The 22833-nt window shown below is 42.4% G+C and overlaps 1 protein-coding gene across 11 annotated transcripts in view; it reads right to left on the bottom strand.

Moving 5' to 3' along the window:
- Window positions 1-22833, bottom strand: part of MEF2A (myocyte enhancer factor 2A) — a 116118-nt gene that overhangs the window by 20079 nt on the left and 73206 nt on the right. For 7 of the 11 annotated variants that reach the window (XM_060755657.2, XM_060755662.2, XM_060755660.2 and 4 more), the window contains 2 exons: window positions 19922-20141; window positions 19759-19818 (listed from right to left, as the gene is read on the bottom strand). In XM_060755657.2, the coding sequence (XP_060611640.2) occupies window positions 19759-19818; window positions 19922-20141 (280 nt within the window). Of the gene's footprint in view, window positions 1-19758; window positions 19852-19921; window positions 20142-22833 lie in introns of all 11 variants that reach the window. The other 4 variants (XM_060755654.2, XM_060755656.2, XM_060755659.2 and 1 more) reach the window with 1 other exon arrangement.

The following is a 22833-nucleotide window of genomic DNA, read 5'->3' on the forward strand; positions in this document are numbered from 1 at the left end:
AAAAAGTTATTTTTATTTAGAATAAATTTGCTCCTTGAGGATAGGAGCAAAAAAAGGAAAGTAGAATTACTATATTTTTGTCGTGTTTACATAAAAAGAGTGGAAACAATGAATTATAGTATAGTAGGAAAAAGAGAAAGAGAAAGAAAGAAAAAACAAAGGAGGGCGGAAGAAGAAGAGGAGAAGGGGTGGTAAAATACTTCCAGGAAAGCATCCTATTTCTCTTGTCTTTTGGTTGCTTTAATCGTTGGCTTCTTATTGATGACTCCTTTGAGTTTCATTCAAAAATTTCTGATATAAATTTCTTTATTTTCTTTTTTTTATTAATTCCAAAAAGTCTTTTCAATCCATTCTATGAGGTTTTACATTATTTTGTGATTTTTTGGGGGGTATGTCCATGTTTATTATGTCCATTGTTTTTAAAATCCATTGCTCCACTGTGGGTCTTTCATTAGACCTCCTTACTCTGGCTAAAATGATTCTAGCAGCTGTTGTAAGGTAGAAGAAAATCTTTTCTGAGTTTTTATCTATTTTAAAGTCTATAATCCCTAGTAACATGGATTCTGCTTTTAATTCCAATTTTATATTTAGAATTAGTTCAATCTTCTTATATATTTCAGGCCAGTAATTCTGTATTTTCCTACATTTCCACCACATGTGGATAAAGTTACCTTTTTGCTTTCTGCATTTCCAACATTCTTTTGTTCTACCCTTGCTAATCTTCGCTAATGTTTCTGGTGTTAGATATCACCTACAGAATATTTTATACCAGTTCTCTTTGAGCTCTGTTGCGTATGAGTATCTTAATTTTCCAGCCATAAAAGGGGGCTGGAAAACTCGGCTTATATTCAAGTATTTACAGTATGCCTTTTCTGCTTCCAAGGGAATGCTGAGCTGCCATCTTGCCACAACGTACAACAGCTTTGGCCAGCAGCCTTTATAACTGCATGTTCTCAAGCACTTTCCAGGATCTTGCACAATGCATAGTTCTCAATCAGAGACATTACTATAGAAAGGGTACCAAATAGCTAGAAAATGTAAGGAACGTCTAAGAGTGGAGTGATCCATTATATTTTCCAATTTAGAACAGGATGGGGTTGGGGGATGATGAGAACCTTTCCATGGTGGGGGGACCAATATGCAGTGATGGCACCACTTCAGGTGCTACAGCCTCTGAATTGCCAATGAAGTTCAACTGTCAGTGAAATGTTCCAAAGCCATCTGTTCTCTAACAGAATTCACAGTTTCTTTAGCACTCTTCTCTGACACACAGTCCTTTACATTCACACATCACCAAAGGAGGAATTAGATGCTGCTGACGGTAAGAACACCAAGTACAACGGCATCTTATGTTGCCTCTGAACACCTTCACTGGCATTCACTGGAGGAAGAATTCAGAAGTTAAAATATTTACTCTCTTATTGAAAAATACTATGCTTTCAATGCAGCAGCGTGGTCACTCTTAAACCTCACTGATCTTCACAGTAACTGCACAAAACTGGAAATGGACCACAACTGGAAAATGCCCACACTTATTATTTCAACACTGTCCACAGGCAGGACAGCACTGATACATAAATTTTCAATCCACTCTTGAAGTCATTAGAAGATTACCAAGTTCATTTACTTTCTAGTGAAATTACTGATTAAGAGACTCAAAATTTTATACAAAAGGAGATGTAGAATAATTCTAGCACAGGCATGGGCAAACTTCGGCCCTCCAAGTGTTTTGGACCTCAAGTCGCACAATTCCTAACAGCAGGTAGGCTATTAGGCCGTGTTTCTCAACCTGGGGGTTGGGACCCCTGGGGAGGGATTGTGAGGGGGTTTCAGAGGGGTTGCCAAAGACCATCAGAAAAAATATATTTCTGATGGTCTTAGGAACCCTTTTGTCAGAGAAGGCTGAAGACCTCTCCGCCTGTCCTTCTCTTCCTTTTTGGAAACAGAGAGTGAATTCTCCCACCAAAAGCCCACCTCTGCTGTGATTGGCTGGCCTCTAAGCCAAGGGGAGGGCTGTTTCTGAGGTTCCAAGTGGTGAGGGGAGGGCAGGCATGCTCAGTGCATGGCAGCATGGTGCACATGCATGGGTGGGCGAGGGAGAGTGCACGAGGTTTGTGGAAGGCTCGCACCAGCGCAACCCTTCAAGGCATGGGGCTCTATGTGGGAAGTTTGGCCCAATTCTATCATTGGTGGGTTCAGAATGCTCTTTGATAGTAGGTGAACCATAAATCCCAGCAACTACAACTCCCACAAATGTCAAGGTCTATTTTCCCCAAACTATTTTCACCAAACCCTTCCAGTATTTTCTGTTGGTCATGGAAGTTCTGTGTGCCAAGTTTGGTTCAATTCCATTGTTGGTGGAGTTCAGAATGCTCTTTGATTGTAGGTGAACTACAACGAGCAACTACAACTCCCAAATGACAAAAGCAATCCATGCTCCCAACCCCAACAATATTCAAATTTGGGTGTATTGAGTATTTGTGCCAAATGTGGTCCAGTAAATGAAAATACATCCTGCAGATCTGATATTTACATTATGATTCATAACGAGAGCTAAATTACATTTATGAAGTAGCAATAATGAAAATAGTTTTATAGTTGGGGGTCACCACAACATGAGAAACTGTATTAAAGGGTCAAAGCATTTGGAGGGTTGAGAAACACTGTGAGGAATTGTGGGAGTTGAAGTCCAAAACACCTGGAGGGCCGAAGTTTGCCCATACCTGCTCCAGAACATACCACTGCTTGTGCAGACTAGGAAAATGTTTTTTTGAGCAAAAAACCTTGTCTTCTACCCAAAACACAGTTTCCTTGCATAAAAGAATGCAGAATAATTCTTTCTTTCACAATACAAAAGAGAGAAAGATGACTGCAGGAGCTTTCGTTTTCTCCCCCAGTGAGGATAAGCCTCGTAATTACTCGTCCTTGCACAAAAGAATAAACCAGGCAAGGATTTACCATTTCCAAAATACACACAGAGGAAAAAAGGACACTTTTCTGATGAACGCATTTATCCAAATATGCCATATTCCAAAGTGCTTTCCTCCAAAATCTCAAATCAGCAGATTTATTAGTTCATCTGGAACACTGAGAAGAATGTTCTGTGATGGGAGTATGAAATGGTGCAGGCATGAACAATACACGATTTAATTGGATCAAAGAACTCCCCGGTGCCCTATTTTATTACAGCAGATTCACGCTGAATTTAGAGGCATGCAAAAATCAGAACAGCACTGCCTCCACAACCCATGTTGTTCAGCCTCCTGAGCAAATGAGTTAAGAATGACATGCTAATTACTGACAAAACAGGACAAAGACATTCAGGGTTTCTTCTTGCAGGGAATATTTGGCACATCAAGCATCTACCATCGATGCATACTTGTGCAATGAACAAGGAGCCGAACTGGTCAGGATGGTCCAAATGCATTATGTCTCCACATGAATTTTAAAAAAGCTCTAGAACAGGGGTCCTCAAACTAAGGCCCGGGGGCCGGATACGGCCCTCCAAGGTCATTTACCCAGCCTTTGCTCAGGGCCAACCTTAGTCTGAAAGCACACAACGACAACAACAACAATCCTATCTCATCAACCAAAAGCATGCCCATACTTCCCATTGAAATACTAATCTATATATATAAATTTGTTAGGGGCATCCAACGGAGAAACAAAACTCAAAAACCCCCCAACGAAACTTAACCAAAATTCCCATGCCCATAACACAACCCACAAGGTACAAACATATCTACTCAAAATGAAAAACAACACAACACCACACTCACAAAACGGCAAAACAACAAAACTCAAAAATCCCCCAACAAAACTTAACCAAAATTCCCGTGCCCATAACACAACCCACAAGGTACAAACATATCTACTCAAAATGAAAAACAACACAACAACACACTCACAAAACGGCAAAACAACTGAGCATGCGCATTGGCGCCCAGCCGCAAGTTCCCTGGCGCGCGCACATGGCCTTCCGGCCAACGTTCCCTCGGCGGAAACCATGCCCACTCCAAGCCCCGCCGCGCCGCTTCCCGCACACACACACCCCCTGCCGCACACACACACACAACCCCACACTCCATCACTCCCCCCGCCGCCGCACACACACACGCAACCCCACTCCCCCCGCCGCCGCACACACACACGCAACCCCACACTCCATCACTCCCCCCGCTGCCGCACGCACACACGCAACCCCACAAGAAAGGAGGGAAAGAAGGAGAGAAAGAGGGAAGATTGGCCACAGCAACACGTGGCGGGTAAAGGTTGTTATTTCTATTATTATTATTATTATGCTATTGTTCCTATGAGACCCTGGGAGAATGGGAGAGGTGTCAGGTCCCAGAGGCAATGCATTGCATTATTGTTATTGTTATGATGGTGGTAAATTAAAAAGAAATAAAAAGTGAAAGAAGGAAGCAAACAGGGAGGGAGGAAAGGCAAAGGAAGAAAGGGGGAGGGAATGAAGGAAAGAGAGAAGGATGAAATCAAGTAGTGAAAGAAGGAAAGAAAGAAAGAGGTAGAGAAGGAAGAAAGGAGAGAAAGGGGGAGGAAAAGGGGGAAGGAATAGGTAGGGACCTCTCTTTCATAATAGTCCAGATATCTACCTCAACTTTGATAACTTTTACTATAGGCCACAGCAACGCGTGGCAGGTTTATATTTGTTAAAATTGATCTTAATTTTAATTATTGTATTGTTTTAAGTGTTTTTTGCACTACAAATAAGACATGTGCAGTGCGCATAGGAATTCATTCATGTGTTTTTCAAATTATTATCCGACCCTCCAACAGTTTGACTGTAACCTGGCCCTCAAGCTGACTGATGTTGGATTCTAGACGTTTCTTCCAAATATACCTGGGACCAGTAACATACTCATTACATTATTGCCTTATTTCCTTGTTGTCCAGTGGCTTGTGAACCAGCACTTTGAATGGCACTGCCCTAGAAAAACCCTCATTTGATATGACCATATATTGCCAGACAAGATCAGTAGTGAGGCGCAGAGTGTCTTTGTGAATTTGCTTGTCATTAATGAACACATTAAAGGACTCTTGCCAATTTTCTAGTAAGTTAGAATTCAGGTTAGAACTTAGAACAATGCTTCATACATCTGTGTGGCTCCATTTCTAAAAAACCAAAAAAAACCCCAAAAACCCCAATTTACTGTGTCAGAGCGCCCATTCTTTTGTCTACATCAGGCATGGTCAAACTTGGGCCCTCCCTCCCTCCAGGTGTTTTGGACTCCAACTCCCACAATTCCTAACAGCCTTGGGCCCCTTCCTTTTCCCTTTCCACTTAAGCAGCTGAGGAAAAAAAGGAAGTGGCCTGAGGCTGTTAGGAATTGGGGGGGTTGGAAATCCAAAACACCTGGAGAGAAGACTGAAGTTTGCCAATGCCTTGTCTACACTACATTGTTTACACTTTTCTATACTGTCTTTGGGAAAACATCTACAAGCATATTGAGGCCTGACGATTACTTGAGGAGGAATCTCCTGGGAGTTACTCTGGACTGTGTTCTGACTTACAAGAAGCACTGCTTGTATATCAAGCAATAAGTGGGTGTAAGAAACAATATCATACGAAAGCTGACTGGCACAACCTGGGGATCACAACCAGACACAGAGAAGACATCTGCTCTTGCGCTTTGCCACTCTGCTGCTGAGTACTCATGCCCAGTGTGGAACACATCTCACCACGCTAAAACAGTGGATGTGGCTCTTAATGAGACATGCTGCATTATCACAGGATGACTAAGTCCTACACCACTGGAAGTAGCAGCCATCAAGAAGTAGCAGCCTGTAATAAAAGGCCAAGTTGGTGACATCTTCGGTCCAGCCTCTGTTCAGATATCAGCCAGCACACCAACACCTTAAATCAAGAAATAGCTTTCCAAGATCTACAGAAACACCTCAGCTAGCAAGAGTCCAAAAGTGGCAGGCTAAAACTCAGCACCTCAATCAGTGGCTAAGATCGGATGAGAGACTCCCTCCTGGGTACACAGAAGAGTGGGCGATTTGGAAGGCGCTGAACTGGCACCACGTGTTGCAGAGCCAACTTTCAGAAATGGGGCCACAAAGTGGAGTCCACAACAAACCACAGACCACTGACTACAATGCAGTCTGAGCCCTGCCACATGCACAACAGAGGACCTTCTCACAGCTTCACCAGCAGCCAACTTCTAGTCAAAGGAAACCTAGTATCGTGTCAGGTTTTTAACTTTGTTTGTGTGTTTTTTAAAAATACATTATAACTGTACCTTCAATTCGCTTCTGATACGATAAATAATTAATTTGGGAAATCAAGAAAGCATGATCAACATCTCATGCCATACTGTACAGAAGGACCCCAGAAATGCCTCCAATAATTTCTAGCGCTCACGTTGCACAGAAAATATGATCCAAAATGTCCATTCAGACATTTTGCAAATTCAGAGCAAGATGCAAAATTGAGTTACTCGAATGCAATGCTGAAACATAATGCAACCCGGGCTTTTCCTCCTTTAGCATATCTCTGGGGAGGGGACCAGAAGGGTAGACTTCTGCTTCCACAACTGGAGGGAGTCATCAGGCCTTCACGTTAAGAACTTGTGATTAATCAGTTAACTATGATTTAGGTAAATAACCTAACCTCAAATTCCTGTTTGCTATTAATAGTCTGCATGGCTCTGAATAGAATGACAAGCCACAATTATTTTGAAAATGGAAGCAAAATTATATTCCTATCTCCTGCTTGTGGAACTGCTAGGGAGGGGTGGGAGGAGTAAGCCTGAGCCTACGCGAAGAATGTAGAACTAAACCATGGCTAAACACCAAACCTGTGGATTATAATTACAAGAATCATGCCGCTGCGAGCTTTGGGCTCACCCATGACTTTCCTGACCTCCACCCACATGGCTTCAAGACCATCAACCTTGAACTCCTTCAACCCAATTTTAGATAAACTGTGATTTAATCATGCCTGACTCCAGTTATGAAGACAACTTCATAAAACACATACTTACTTATTTTACAATATAGGTAAAAGTAATCATATGTTGGTAACATATGGACATTTAAATTATTTATGGCTATTATGATATAGACCAGGCATGGGCAAACTTGGGTCCTCCAGGTGTTTTGGACTTCAACTCCCACCATTCCTAAGAGCCTACCGCAATATTTTTGGTGTTTGTGTGTCCACATCAGGCATGGGCAAACTTTGGTCCTCCAGGGGTTTTGGACTTCAACTCTCACAATTCCTAACAGCCAGGAGGCTGTTAGGAATTATGGGAGTTGAAGTCCAAAACACATGGAGGACCAAAGTTTGCCCATGCCTGATATGGACACATATGCCTGATAACTTCTCTTTGTAATCATGCTAGGGGACTGAATGCTTAATTTTATAACAAAACCATTGCTTTAACTATGCGGACCTTCGTTGCCAGAATGATCTCTACACTATTTTTTTGAGATAGGTCATTACTCTCCTCCAAAGAAGGAAATGTTTTCTGATTACCTGTCCGAATGTATCTCCTGCTATGAACCATCACGAAGCTTAAGATCATCAGGATAGACCCTGCTCTCGATCCCACCACTCTCGTAAATGCGGTTGGTGGGGACGAGAAACAGGGCCTTCTTGGCAGTGGCCTCCTGTCTGTGGAACTCTCTCCCTAAGGGCATCAGGTTGGCCACCTCCTGTTTTTTAGAAGACAACTGAAGACCTGGCTCTGGGGCCATGCGTTCGATTAGAGGCCAGTGGAAATAGGAAAAGGAAATTTGGATTTTGCGACATGGATTTTCTTGGCTCGGCTTGGTTTTACTGGCACGTTAATCTATTAATTTATTGTTAAATTTTACTGATGATGTACAATGTTTTAAAATGATTTTATTGTGAATTGTAATTTTTATGGTATTTATGCTGTTAGCATCCTCTGAGGCTCATGTGAGGCTGCGCTGAGTCCCCTGTGTGGGGAGAAGGGTGGGATATAAATATATGAAATAAATAAATAAATAAATTTCCTGGCTGCAGTCTGCGTCTGTTGTAATCTTAGCGCCTAGAAATGCAAAGTCTGTCCCTGTCTCCACGTTTTCTCCTTCTATTTGCCAGTTATCAATCAGTCTGGTTGCCATCATCTTGGTTTTTTGGATGTTTAACTGCAATCCAGCTTTTGCACTGTCTTCTTTCGCCCTGGTTAGAAGGCTCCTCAGCTCCTCCTCGCTTTCAGCCATCAAAGTGGTATCATCTGCATATCTCAGGTTGTTAATGGTTCTTCCAGTAATTTTAACTTCAGCCTTGGATTTGTCAAGCCTGCACGTCCTCGCATGATGTGTTCTGCATATAAATTGAATAGATCAAGGGAGAGTAGACCGACCTGCCATACTCCTTTCCCAATCTTGAGCTAGCCTGTTGTTCCATGGTCAGTCCTTCCTGTTGCTGCTTGGTCGTTATACAGATTGCTGAGGAGACAGGCAAGGTGGCTTGGTCTCCCCAAACCACCAGAACTTGCCACAGTTTATTATGATCCACATAGTCAAAGGCTTTAGCATAGTCAATAAAACAGAAACAGATGTTTTTCTGGAACTCCCTAACTTCCTCCATTATCATGGGGATAATAGCAATTTGGTCTCTCATTCTTCAGCCCTTGTACATTTGGCAACTCTTGTTCCATGCCTTGTTGGAGTCTGTCTTGTATGTGAAAGCAAAATTATGGAATGTGAAATAAGTGCCACTATACGAAAGTTTGAGCATTAGTTAGCATTTGTGATCAGAGTTCTCCCAAATTCAAATATAACCTTATTGGGAGAAATGCAGGATATGAAGGATATTTTGAGTATTTTTCTTTTGCTCTGTTTTCTTCTTCTTCTGTTTTGGTTGCATGTTATACTGTCTGTGTGAAAGGACCTCACAGTTTCAGGCACTGAGTAATTATTCTTCTTCCAGTTTATATAAAAAATATTTTTTTTATATCTACGAAAGATGTCCCAGCTCTTTGTGCATTTTTTAAAAGCAATATCCAAGAGTTCTTTGGAAACAGGCATTTGAAATGCCTGAACAATTGCACTAAGAGCTGTAACTTAGCAACCGCATTTTGAAAACTGTAAATACTCCTGAATGGGGAAGAACACGCAGTAATTGTAACCAGGCTGAAAAAGATGGGAATCTGGTCAAGCATTTGTTTCTGGCTACAGGGGGAAAAAAGAAACAGCATGTGGAATCCAAGCCCAAACTGAAGAGTCATCGCAGGCTGGTTGGCACACACAGTCAACCAATAGGCAGTATTTACATAACACATCGAATTGATTTTTAAGGAGTTGATGTTAAGCATTTAACCAACCCCATCTGTGCTCTCCATAATAAAATGAGTCAATAAAGACAACTCAGGAGAGAGAAAATGGAGAGAGAGAGAGAGAGGACAAGTTCAGTCTCTTTGCATTCTCCTTTTGGGGCCCAGACCTGGGAAATCAACATGGAAAATGTATGTTACTTCCACTGAGCTACAGCCCATCCTCATAAGGAATGTTTTTGAGGTCTTGTTTTTTAAAGAGCTGTCAACCTGGCATGCATGTAAGTCTTACAGGATGTACAATACCGTTATATGAGTGCTTGCTTCTGTAAACAGATGTGTGCACTTTGATGTAATGTCACATCACAGCTAACATTGGCCTAGCATGGCTGGCACATAAATAAAGCAGAATGATGAAAGGAGGAGGAGGAGGAGGAGGAGGAGGAGGAGGAGGAGGAGGAGGAGGCTGCCAGGGATGTCTACAGTGAGAGCAAAACTCTAATACCAGGAAAACACGCTAAACGTGTATGTCAGAGCGAAGTACGAGGGGTATTTGTTAAGTAAGGCCCGTTTGAACATAAACACAACGAAAGTTTATTTCAAAAAAGTAAATTTATTTTCAGAAAGTACATACTTCACTCTATTTTTCGACATAGTTGCCAAGTTTGTTCAAACACTTATCTTACCTCTGAACCAATTTTAAAATACTCTCTTCACGAATCCTCGCTTCAACTGAACCCACCAAATCGTCTGTAAACAAAGAAGGGCGATCGAAGTGGTCCTCATATAGACGTTGTCACAGCCATCTTTGAATTGTCGTAGCCACTTACACACTTTGCTTTCACTCATAACAGTATCACCGTACACTTCACAAATCTGTCGATGAATTTCTGCAGCAGGTAGGTTCCTTGCTGACAAAAACTGTATCACTGAGCGAACCTCACATGCGGTGGGTGAGTTGATAGTCTTAAACATCTTTAAAGCACAGAACAGAACCGTACAGGTTAGCTACAGAGCGGAAACTGAGCACAGTTGTTCCCGAGGCATGCTGGTACATGACGCACGCGCTCGTTGCAGTATGCACGCGAACTACTAGTGTCTACAACAAAACGGACCTTACTTTAAAAATACCCCTCGTATTATCATCACCAGTGAAAAGAAATAGGAGAAAACAAAAAAGGGAGAACCTCTTCTGCAAGATCATACAATCTGAAAAAAAATGCATTATATGATCAGGATAAAAACATATGATGGAGCAGTGAACTGAAGAACTATAGAAAAAAGATGAACAAGTGAGATTCCTTCCAAAAAAAACAAACAAACATACCGTTTTAGAAAGAGCAGTGGAATCTACTCTCAAAGTACTTGGGAGAAATAAATCACCAGGAACAGATGGCATACCAATAGAGCTGTCGCAAGTGGCAGAGACAGAATCTATCCAAATTCACACAAAAATCTGCCTACGGATATGAAGGAAAAAATGGTTTGCAGATGATGAATACTCAACATCCATTCCACTCTTCAAGAATGGAAGACGAAGGACACCAGTATTCTCGAATGCAAACAAAATGATGCTTGCAATTGTACCGCAAAGGTTTTTCTCACGTTAAGAATGTCTGGCAACACATCAGATATATACTTTTGTCATTTAACACTTTGCAGACAAAGTCTACGATGCAGAACTCAGGGTGACCAATATTACAGCATGCTCTTATGAAATTATCAACAATGTTAATTGTGTCTTAGGGTTTTCTTTCAACATCACCAAATGTGCCTTTGATGAAGTCCATTAGATACTTGCCTGGCTGAAATGGACACAGCCCTCGTAAACAACTATTGGGAGCTTGTATATTATTCAGACGTCTTTTAGTGCTAGTAGAGTCTAAAAGGCCACGCTCTAAGCGTCTTCACCTGAAGCAAGCATTCTCTGTTTAATTGCCAGAGAGGCTTCTTCAAAGCAGAGGTGCTCATGAATATTTATCCAGAAGGTCTGTGTATCTCAATGGGAATTGCCTAAGTACAGGGCAGGAGTCCTTTCTTCTTCTAGGAGCCTCTTCTGATGACTTTTTTCCAAGCAGGCAGGCAGGCAGCGCATGTGTTAAAGCTGCTGTTGCCTCCACACCCAATACAGTCATTTCCTGCAGCACTGCTTGCAAGGGACTGTCAAGTCTTTCAGGGAACATTTCCTACCCTTTCGTGGCACTCTCTGACTTTAAGCTTCCCACAAATGATTTTTCTGCACATTGCTTCATTCACTCAGTCAGGCAGAGGGGTCTGAAGCACTCTGCCTGTTAGAAAGTAAAGCCATTTTCTAGCTAAATAGGAAGAACCATAAACTATGGTACTCAGCCCAAGAGGCTCTACATTAGTGGTTCTCAACCTGGGGTCCCCAGATGTTTTTGGCCTTCAACTCCCAGAAATCCTAACAGCTGGTAAACTGGCTGAGATTTCTGGGAGTTGTAGGCCAAAACACCTGGGGACCCACAGGTTGAGAACCAATGTTTTACATACATGCATGTGTGAATTTATTTTATTTATTTATTTACACCATTTATATACCGCTTTTCTCAGCCCTTGAGAGACTCAAAGCGGTTAACAATAGCAAAATTCAATAAAAAGAGTTAAAAACAGTTAGAAACAATAATATAATAAAAAAATCAATTAAACATAACTATAACATCTCATTAGCGTCTCATAGGTAGAATCAAGATCCAATCTCATAATCCGTTGTTTCATATTCCTATATTCAATACACTGCCTATTCAAATGCCTGCTCGAACAACCAGGTCTTCACTTTCCTCCGAAATGCCAACAGGGAGGGGGCTGATCTAATTTCTGTAGGAAGGATGTTCCACAGCCGAGGGGCCACCACTGAGAAGGCCCTGTCTCTCGTCCCCGCCAGACGTGCTTGTGATGCAGGCGGGACTGAGACCAGGGCCTCCTTACACAATCTTAACATCCTAGTGGGTTCATAGGAGGTAAGGTAAGCTGGGCCAGAACCGTTTAGGGCTTTATAGGTTAATGCCAGCACTTTGAATTGTGCCCGGTAGCAAACTGGCAGCCAGGGGAGCTGGCGCAACAGAAGAGTTGTATGCTCCTCTGTTGAATGCATGCATGTGCTTCTCTTTCTCACCCATACAGACTCACTCTTCTGCTAATGAATTATGTGTGATGGTGCTCCTCCTGATGATATATTTTCCCAACAAGAGGAGTCATTTGTGTTTGCAAAACCTTAGAAACAGCTTGAGTCGATGGAGGCCATTCTTGGTAAAGTGAGTGCATCAAATTATCAACCCAACGGAAAGGGCACTCCAAAGCACAAGGTTTTTGAGCAGAAGGTCAGCAGCCAGAGGCAGATAATGATTACAACATGATGTCATTGTCAGGCAGCCTTCCCAAAGGAGGCCTGGTGCACCCTTTCCATGCCAGTGCCTTCTTCTCAACACAATATGCGTTCGCAGAGGCATGAACTGGGTGGACATATATGCACACCTATGATAAAAGGCAGTATTTTGTATCTTTTTTAAAAAAAAGTGTGAGAAAAGCAAACACAAAGCAGAATTAATGCGCCTTGCTTGCATCAGGATCCAGGCAGAATTGTCATCACTTGCCAAAAATGGGGTTTTTTTGGAAGCACTCTGACATAAACAGCAGCTTTACTTGATTGCTAGCACAAGTCCATTACCTGAAGATTTTTTTTCCTTTCTATAAAACGAAATTCATTGATCAAGTAAAATAAAAGTTCAATTATCCCAATTAATGTAATTACTCAACATGGGAGAAGTGGCTAACTTCAGAGATCATCTTGAGCCAAAATCACAAAGAGCAAGCACTTCCACTTATTTATTTTACTTGCTCCAAAATACTGATATATTGTATTTTAATTTAATTGTAATAAATATATTTTTGTTTAATAACATGAATACATTATGACACAAAATGTCCATTTCACACAGAAAACAACTTTATCACTGTCTTCATGGCCAATCCAAAGCTAATTCAAAGCAATGGTTTTAAAACTGACTAGATCAGGTCAGGGTGCATGTGTGTGTATGTGTATGTGTGTGTTTACTGTGAAGTGTCAAGCATAAGGGTTCTTTTGAAACCACAAGCAAGCTATTATGTAGATGTCAGGCAGCAAGTCTGTGACCAAGACTTCCTGCCACCTGTTGCATCTTTGAAGGTCTGAGTGAGAACCATTTCCAAAAGAAGCTCCACGTAGAAAGCATTACTGGCTGAACACATGTGCCGCTACACAGAATTTATGAGATGGGTTGCTATGAGTTTTCCGGGCTGTCTGGCCATGTTCCAGAAGCATTCTCTCCTGATGTTTCTCCCACATCAGTGGCAGGCATCCTCAGAGGTTGAGAATGCTTCTGGAACATGGCCAGACAGCCCAGAAAATTCACAGCAACCCAATTCTGGCCATGAAATCCTTTGACAACACGTTTATTAGATGTATTCCTACCAATGCTGTGCAAAGTCATGGGTCCTAGAGGAAAGAAAGTTTGAACAGCCAAAGGAAGCATGACTCTTGAAAGGGTTTAGTCCCCAGAACAGCTCAGCAAGGGTCGGTCTCTCGGGAAAATGGGCTTTATCTCATAAACATGGGATGCTACAAAGGAAAAACTTCCAAAGAATTCTGTGACTGAAATACAAGAGAAGCCTCAACAAGGAATACCTTCTCCTTTTCCAGATAATTGTCCATCCTCAAATCTTGTAGACATGGTAAATGGATTCCTTCTGAATAGAACTGACACACTTGTAATGCATCAGGTCTCCAGCTCATCGAAGGTGTCAACGGCAGCAGTGACATGATTCCTTCCTGATGTTCTGCTCTTTGTGGCAGTTAAATGTTATACCTGATGCACCACCTCAATATTTACTTATATTTTAAAGCACATTTTATTTCTATCTAACAGATTAGGCAAGACAGTAAAAAGAGTATTAGCACCATGCAGCATAGGGACCACTAAACGCAGCAATTCCCAATCACAAATCAAGGAATTTGAAAGCCATTGAAGACTAATTCAACCTTAGAAGTCAGCCATGGCAGAAGACTTGATGAACCAACCTGGACACAGCATATTATTTGGGAACACAGAAATGCTGGACCACTCCCACAATCACAATGTCAGACTACACAGAGAAGTCATTGAAATCCACAAGAAGCATGTGGACAACTTCAACAGAAAGGAGGAAACCATGAAAAGGAACACAATCTGGCTACTAGTATTTTTTTTTTAAAAAAAACTCTAAAATCAGGACAGTAAATAAGGAGGAACATTAAAAAAAACAGGGGAATTACAGACAAGAATCAATCAGGGCCATCTAACACATCCTAACAAAGGATAACCCCCAGGCAAGCAATCAGTCAGGGTTTGAAGCTGCAATGCTATTCTATGCTAATCAAGGTGGTCATTTGCAATATTCACACCTGCCTCAAGCAGACAAGAGTTCTTTCTCCCACCCTGGACATCATTCCATAGGTATATAAACCACATTTTCCTAACTTCAAACAGACCTCACTACCTCTGAGGATGCCCGCCATAGATATGGGCCAAATGTCAGGAGAGAATGCTTCTGGAACATGGCCTAATCTCACAGCCACCCAGGTATTAGGATGGTTTGTAAAATTTAATAAATCTAATCTCCCCGATGAATGACTAGGTCCGTAAGTGAACCCTCCTCCAGAAAAAGCCTTCCCTGTGTATTTCTATACCTCAAGACTCCTTTCCCGGCCTGCCTCCTAAGTTTCCTGTGCGTCACCTTTATTTTACTGGAACACCAATATTATTTACATAGCAGCCATGAGAACTGCTGAGCCAGCTCCCTGTCAAAGGAGAACACATTTGCCTTTCAAATGTGGCAGCTGCCTATTTCCCCACCCACTGCCTCTTACCCTACTTTCTCCATTTATTTTCGCTCCTCCATGACATCTGGTGGAAACAGAACAAGGATCCTTGGGGGGAAAAAAGGCTTTCAATGGGTGCCAATTCAATTCTTGATTCAATCTAAAGTGCTTGGAAATCTTTAAATAGCCCGGGGTCTGGTTATCTAACAAAATGTCCCCTCCCACATAGCAGTTCGGGCCCCGAAAGCCTTGTTTCAAGACCCACCCCCTTTAAGAAACCAGATTGCTTCTCATGGAGGTGGCAGGGACTTTTTGATTGCAGCCCCCATACATTGGCACAACCTCCAGGGAGAGGCTCTTCTTCTTCTCAAGACGGTTGCACAGAGAGCAAAGGAAGCCCTCTTCCCATATAAGGAGTTCTTAGAGCTGGGTGAGCTTTGTTTCAGTTTCTCTAATCCAGGCAGGGCCAGGCTTTACCACAGCAGGTTAAACCACCAGCTGTAGAAAATCTTGCTGATTGAAAGGTTGCAGTTGAAGCCTGGGTCAAGGTGAGCTCCCATCTGTCAGCCCAGCTTCTGCCCACTTAGCAGATAGAAAGCAGTAATGTGAATAGATAAATAGGTACCGCTTTGAGCAGGGAGGTAATAAAAGGCACCCATAAGGACATGCCAGCAATTCGATTGGGAGGATGTCTACAGACAACAAAGCTCCTCAGCATGGAAGATAGACAGCACCTCCCTGTGGCTGGAGTCAAGCATTGCCTCCAGATGCTGGAGATGGAAAAAGATGGGAAAGCCTATACCTCTGTTTATGTATTGACTGTCCTTGCTAATTGTATAACCGCATTGAATGTAAGTGACTGAGAGGGGGAAGGAAAGGGCCGGAGGTTTAGGAATTGTGGGAGTTGAAGTCCAAAACATCTGGAGGGTCAAAGTTTGCCCATGCGTAATCTAATCACATAAAATGTAACTAGTTTCCCTATTGCCCTCATATGCATTATGAATCCTGTTGTTGTTGCTTGCTATCAAGTCAGCTACAATGTTCAACCGACAAATGAATGACAGCGTTCAAGTCACCCTCTTAAATAATAAGATCCAAACCCAACCTGTGACTGAATGTATCTACCTGCAATAGAATCTTCCCCTTTTCCACCTGTCTCCCACTTTATATAACACTTTCCTCTTTTCTAATGAATCACATCTCACAGCAAACTACTAGGGAGAAATAGGTATGTAAATCTAAGCAAAAGTAACTATTGTAAAATTCACCCCTTTGGGCAGAATGCAAAGAAAAGGTAATTTGCAATAGCAATAATCTTTCTTTTCCTAGATCTATCATATCAAGAAGTCACACTTTTAACAATAATGAATCCATAGCTCAACTTTCCTGTACGTGTCCAAGATTCCCGAACAAAAAAAGCCAGAAGCTGAACATGTGACTGGAACCCTTCCTTCCCATTTACTATGTACATTCAAATGCTCCAAAATCCCACAGACTTGAAAAGTCTGGTCCCAGGCACTTCGGATAAGAGACTTCACAGACTAGACAAAAACATGGGAAATAAAGTCCTTCTTTCAAGTAAATCTTTTTGTCTGTTATGCTTTAGCTGCTCTTCTCTAAGAGCCGCCGCAAACTACAGGAAGCGAAAGCGAGCTTGCGCTCGGGCTCGCTCCGAAGCCCCGCCTTTTCCCCCCCGAGGCTGCTCTCTCTTGCTAGTGTGCCTGTTTCCCCTTGCTAGGGCAGCGATGCGAGCGTACTCTCACTCTCGTACTCTCGCTGTTGGCAGAATTCAACTGTGAGAGTACGCTCGCATTGCTGCCCTCAGCAAGGGAAAACAGGCACGCTAGCAAGAGAGAGAGCAGCCTCGGGGGGAAAAAGGCGGGGCTTCGGAGCAAGCCCGAGCGCAAGCTCGCTCTCGCTTCCTGTAGTTTGCGGTGGCACGAGAGTACGCTCGCATCGCTGCCCTAGCAAAGGGAAATAGGCGGAGAAAGAGGCGGAGCATCGGCCGTGCTGGCACAGTTTGCTCTCGCAAAACACTAGTTTGCGGTGGCTCTAACACAAATTTTGATATCTTTGCTAAACTGTTTATCATGCTTTTTAGCTTCCATGATTACAGGATTTAGTTCCTTTAGATCAGGCATGGGCAAACTTTGGCCCTTAGGTGTTTTGGGCTTCAAGCCTCACTATTGCTAACAGCCTACCAGCAGTTAGGAATTGTGGGAATTGGAGTCCAAAACACCAGAAGGTTCAAAGTTTGCCTATGCCTGCTGTAGAGTATTTAGGCCCACAACTAGTTGTAGACATGTGCCAAAATATGGCACATGGATGAAAAAGTGGAATAATATGGGCTTAAAAGTTGCTTTGCAATGTTATTTGTTTCATACATGAAAGAATGTATCCACATTGTTACAAACGTCAGTGATTTGTTATGAGACGGTATTCCAACTGAAGTATGTCCTTCTTTGGCATGCATTTGTTGGACTGCCATTTAGACTTTTGGGGTGACAGAAGTTAATCCTCACCTGCCACAATGTGTCAACTGAGAAACTGTCAAATCACAGCATCATGGCGAAATAATGTGCCTGCCGCAATAAATCAGCAAACGGGCGTAATCTGGATGCCTTTGAAGCCTCGCCTGGAGGAGACGGGAGAGTGAAGATCTACAAGGGAACGCTCCTCATGAGGGGGAAAAGGAAAGGGCCTAAAACCCCTGGGGGGCTGAAGTGCCTGGGATAGATCATAAACAACTACAAGGCACGCAACTACAACTGATATTATGCTGGCTGCTTATAATTAAATGTTCCGTGAAGCCAAGCAGTTCAAAATCTCAGAACCAAATGGGTTCAGTTTCCCAAACGTCACTTTGAACTGACATACCTTCACGTATTTCCATCACTTACAGCTGAAACCTATTTCTCCCTTATAGCTGGTAGGAAGGATGAATCTTTTGCAGGAAAACGTCTATGCTGCCCTTTCCAGGCTAATGGATCCTTCATCACTGAATGATGCTGGGAGTGGGCAAGTAATGCTGGCAGCAGGTGTTCCTGCTATCTTCCGGTAATTTGAGAACTGGAACACAGATGCCTCCGCACTGACTGAGCCCAGAGCACAACTCCCCAGCTTGTCAACAAGTGCAAGAAAAAGAAAACTGACGCCCGAACGCGTACAGAGCCTGATTTTCTTCCTGTTTTGGTGACTATTCTGTTCACTATGCCGTTCAGAAAGTTACGCATATTGCACACTCATAAAAGCAAAGAGCCATGCTATCACTACTATCCAAGAAGCACATAGGTATGAAAATATGCCTGCGCGATCTAATATTCTCACATATGTTTGAGCATTTATCCTGAAAGTGGACTTAGGAAGACTTAGGTTGACCCTGAGCAGGGGCCAGGTAAATGAACTTGAAGGGCCGTATCTGGCCCCTGGGCCTTAGTTTGAGGACCCCTGTGTTAAACTGATGTTAAAGTGCATTAATTCTACAGTGTAGATGTGCCCTTAGAAAATTCTAATTGCATAAATTGAAGTTAGTTGCAAATAAGAGGAGGAAAATGGAAGGAGAAAGGAACTGCGACATTTGAAAAGCGACTGGACAACAAAATTAATCATGGCAGTCCCTTGGAAATGGGAGCAGTTGGAGGGGTGCCCAAATGCTTTCTGCACTTGTTTATTATTTATTTATTTTCCACATTTGTACCTCACCCTTCTCACCCGGAAGGGAACTCCGGGCAGCCTTACAACAGGCAGCAATTTGATGCCAACACATATCATCAATCCGAAAATAAACAAATCCATTAAAATCGAACCAATTGAAAGATCAATTATTAAACCAACAGTTAAAATCACGCAAATTCAACTCGTAGTCCCAGGCCTGCCCATTTGTCAATCACATTAGTTCATTATCATTATCGCAGTGCTACAATTACTGCTCAAATGCTTGGACCACAACCATGTCTTAACCTTTTTCCTAAAGGTCAGGAGGGAGGGGGATGACCCGATTTCCTTGGGGAGAGAGTTTCACAGGCGAGGGGCCATCACTGAGAAGGCCCTGTCTCTCATTCCCACCAGTCGCGCCTGAAGGGGGGGGGGTAGAATTGAAAGCAAGGCCTCCCCAATGATCTCAACCTCCGAGGCAGATCACAGAGGGAGATACGTTCAGACAGGTAAACTGGGCCGGATCCACTTAGAGCTTTATATGCATTCATATGTAACAGCAGTTCCCCCATGCCACTGCAATTATGTACAAAGTGGTCCAAACCAGATTGAATTCCACCTTCTGTACAGACCACACAATATGGTATCAGATTGTACAATGGATGCAATTTATAAAGCACTTGCAATCCCACCAATAGTACAAGGAATGGAAGAAAACCTAGATTTCCAAAGCCCTGCCAAGGCCACACTCTAATAACGAGATGGAAACACGCCAGGCAAACTCAAGATGAATCCAGACTCTCTGAGAGCTGAACAGAATCAGATGCTGATTGCAAATGAGTGCCTCCAGTACTGAACTTACAGACACACACATCCTAGCACTCACACTATAAAGGTTAGCAGTCTTTACCAGACTCATTAAGTGACACTTTTGATCCCACCATTAAATTTGTTCTTGAGATGGAAAGCTTTGCAACTTACCCACTGGACTCGAAACAGCTCCATTTGGCACTGAGAGATCTGTTGTGGTCAACATACCACCTAAGAGGGAGTAAGGAGAAAAACATGTGTTTACTATGTAATGAAATTATTAGAAGTCTTAAAGTCAGTTGAAATTTAATGTACAGGGGGAAAAAATGCTCACTTGAGCTGCCTGTGCTGGATGGCCTTTGGGGACCCCCAGGCGATACGTTTCGGTGCAAGGAGGCTTGAGGAGGGGTCAGCATGGTGGTGTCCGTCAAAGTAGAGCTGGCGGCCAGTGCCGGAGAGACAAGGGAGGTCCCAGGGTGGCTGTAGGTTAAAGAATTGGGGCTGGACACAGGAACCGTGACCGACATGGAGAAGTTTTGCGGAGGCAACCCAGGCTGAAAAGAGCGGAGGGAAAGGAGGTGAGCTTGGTTTAGAGGCTTGCTTTTCATCAAGTTTCAACTCATAATGAAAAGTACTAACTTTCCACATTACTTAAAGAGCCTCCACATTAATCACAAATCATTCAATGCAAAGTACTGATAGTTGTTACATATAACAACACCACACTGCATTCTCAAAACTGATTAGAAACCATTAAGCGTAGGCATGGGCCAACTTCAGCCCTCTTTCTAGGTGTTTTGGACTTCAACTCCCACCATTCCTGGCCTCAGGATCTTTCCTTTTACCCCTCAGCTACTTAATAATAATAATAATAATAATAATAATAATAATAATAAACTTTATTTGTACCCCGCCCCATCTCCTCGATGGGGACTCGGAGCGGCTTACATGGGGCCAAGCTCGAACAACAATTACAATAAAGAACTACCGAACGCAAACAGAAAACGCAAACAATAAACAACATCATAATTACAAAGGACATATGAATATACAACAATATAAAATTACAATAAACACAAACACACTGACAATGGGCGGGCCACATGTAATGGTTAAAAGAAGAACTAATTAAAACTAGTTAAAAGCTCGGTGAGATAAAAGATAAGAGGGAAAAGGAAAGGGCCTGAGGCCACGAATTGTGGGAGTTGAAGTCCAAAACATCTGGACAGCCAAAGTTGCCCATGCCTGCTTTAGCCCATTGGCAAATTCACCAGATGGAAGCATGTTTTATGAAGTAGTGCCAAGAAAACAATGGAACACATTAATGACATCGACCCATTAGGCCCAGACAAACATTTTAAAAGATATATATATATATATATAATGTTGGTTATTTCCAAAATGTATATCTTAAGAATCACAAACTTTAATTCAGAATAGTTAAACATGCAAATGAAAGTTATGCTCTTAGGGAAAAATCCTCGTAGAAATGCAATTTTAAAAACATTCACAGCAAATTAGATTTCACAAATTAGATTTTAGTCCTGTGCAGCTCCCAGGTTTAAAAGTTCTCAAAAAATTGTAAAACATTAATGTGAGTTATTATTACTCTGGTATGCGTTTGTGAAACTGTTCTCAGGCCACGTCCTTGCCTGATACTCCCTGCTTGATACGCCTATTGCCACAATACAGGTCCCTTACTCTCAAAGGAAACTGGCTCTCCCACCCCTCCCTTTTAACTCTGAACACCAACAAAACCTAGTAGTTCAGTCGCAGGGAAGGCCCCTAAAGAATGCCACAGCACCTCCTGTCCCTAAAGTTCCCCACCGTTTTCTCAGACATACTGTATTACTGTATGTAAGGTGAAAATTGGGAAATTTAATTATAACACAATGCCACTTAATTTGGAAGAGCATGCGTTGTGTAAAAATCACTGCAGTATGGGTTGTGTGTTTTCCAGGCCGTCTAACCATGTTCCAGAAGCATTCTCTCCTGACGTTTCGCCTGCATCTATGACAGACCTCCTCAAAGGTTATGACGTCTGTTGGAAACTAGGAAAGTGGGGTATACACCGTATATTCTGGTGTATAAGACTACTTTTTAACCCAAGAAAATCCTCTCAAAAGTCAGGGATCTTCTTATATGTGGGAGTAGTCTTATACGTGAGAGTAGTCTATACTTGGGAGTAGTCTTATAGAACGGGTGCTGAAACTTCCAATCGGATTGGAGAATCTGTGGCTGCCGCATAAGGTGGGGGGAGCTTAAAAATGGCAATGGCTGCAAGCTGCAGGCTTCCGGGGCACCTTGGATATGGTAAAAAGAGATAGAGTGGCTCTGGACCCAGAAAAACACAACTCCTTTACCTGTCTGGCCCGCCCTTGTATCCTATTACCATACCTCCTCCTCTGCCTCTCAGATCTCGCTCCTGAAGACTGCAGTGAAGAGGTGCAGGTGCGCATATGCGAGATCTGAGAGGCAGAGGAGGAGGTACAGTAATAGGAAAATTACCATATTGAAATCAAATCTGATGCTTTTAAAATTTTTATTTGGCGTGTGTTGGAAGAGGACTAGTCTTATACGGCGAGTATATCCCAAACTCTATATTTTAACTCGAAAAGTTGGGGGTTGTCTTATACGCCCACTCGTCTTATATGCTGGAATATACGGTATATATATGAAATAATGTCCAGGGTTGGAGAAATAACTCTTATCTATTTAAGGTAGGTGTGAATGCAGCACTTGGCTACCTTGATTAGCATTGAATGGCCTAGCAGTATTCAAGGTTTGGCTTCTTACTGCCTGGGGAAATCCTTTGTTGGAAGGTGATTAGCTAGCCCTGATTGTTTCATGTCTGGAACACGGCCATACAGCCTGGAAAACACACAACAACCCAGAGATTCCGACCATGAAAGCCTTCAATAATCCATTGCAGTATAATTGGGGAAATGTATTGGTCCACCTTTCCAATTTCCTTCAAATCCTTCCTGAAAGTTTATATATGAATGTTTTTGGTCCTTGTCTCATTGCAAGACAAAACCTAGATTAATGAAAACAACCACATATGGTTGGGTTTCATTCCTGGACTGAACAAGTCTTTGCGCCATCAAGTTTCTAGTCCTCAATGAGTATTTATTTATTTACTGTAGTTATATATAAAGTCTTTCTCACCCCTGGGGAGACTCAAGGTGGTTTACAACATACTAATGGCAAAAATTCAATGCCAACATACGGTACACAAAGAAATAA

Source organism: Anolis sagrei, chromosome 9 (genome assembly GCF_037176765.1).
Source record: "Anolis sagrei isolate rAnoSag1 chromosome 9, rAnoSag1.mat, whole genome shotgun sequence".
Classification (NCBI taxonomy): Eukaryota; Metazoa; Chordata; class Lepidosauria; order Squamata; family Dactyloidae; genus Anolis; species Anolis sagrei.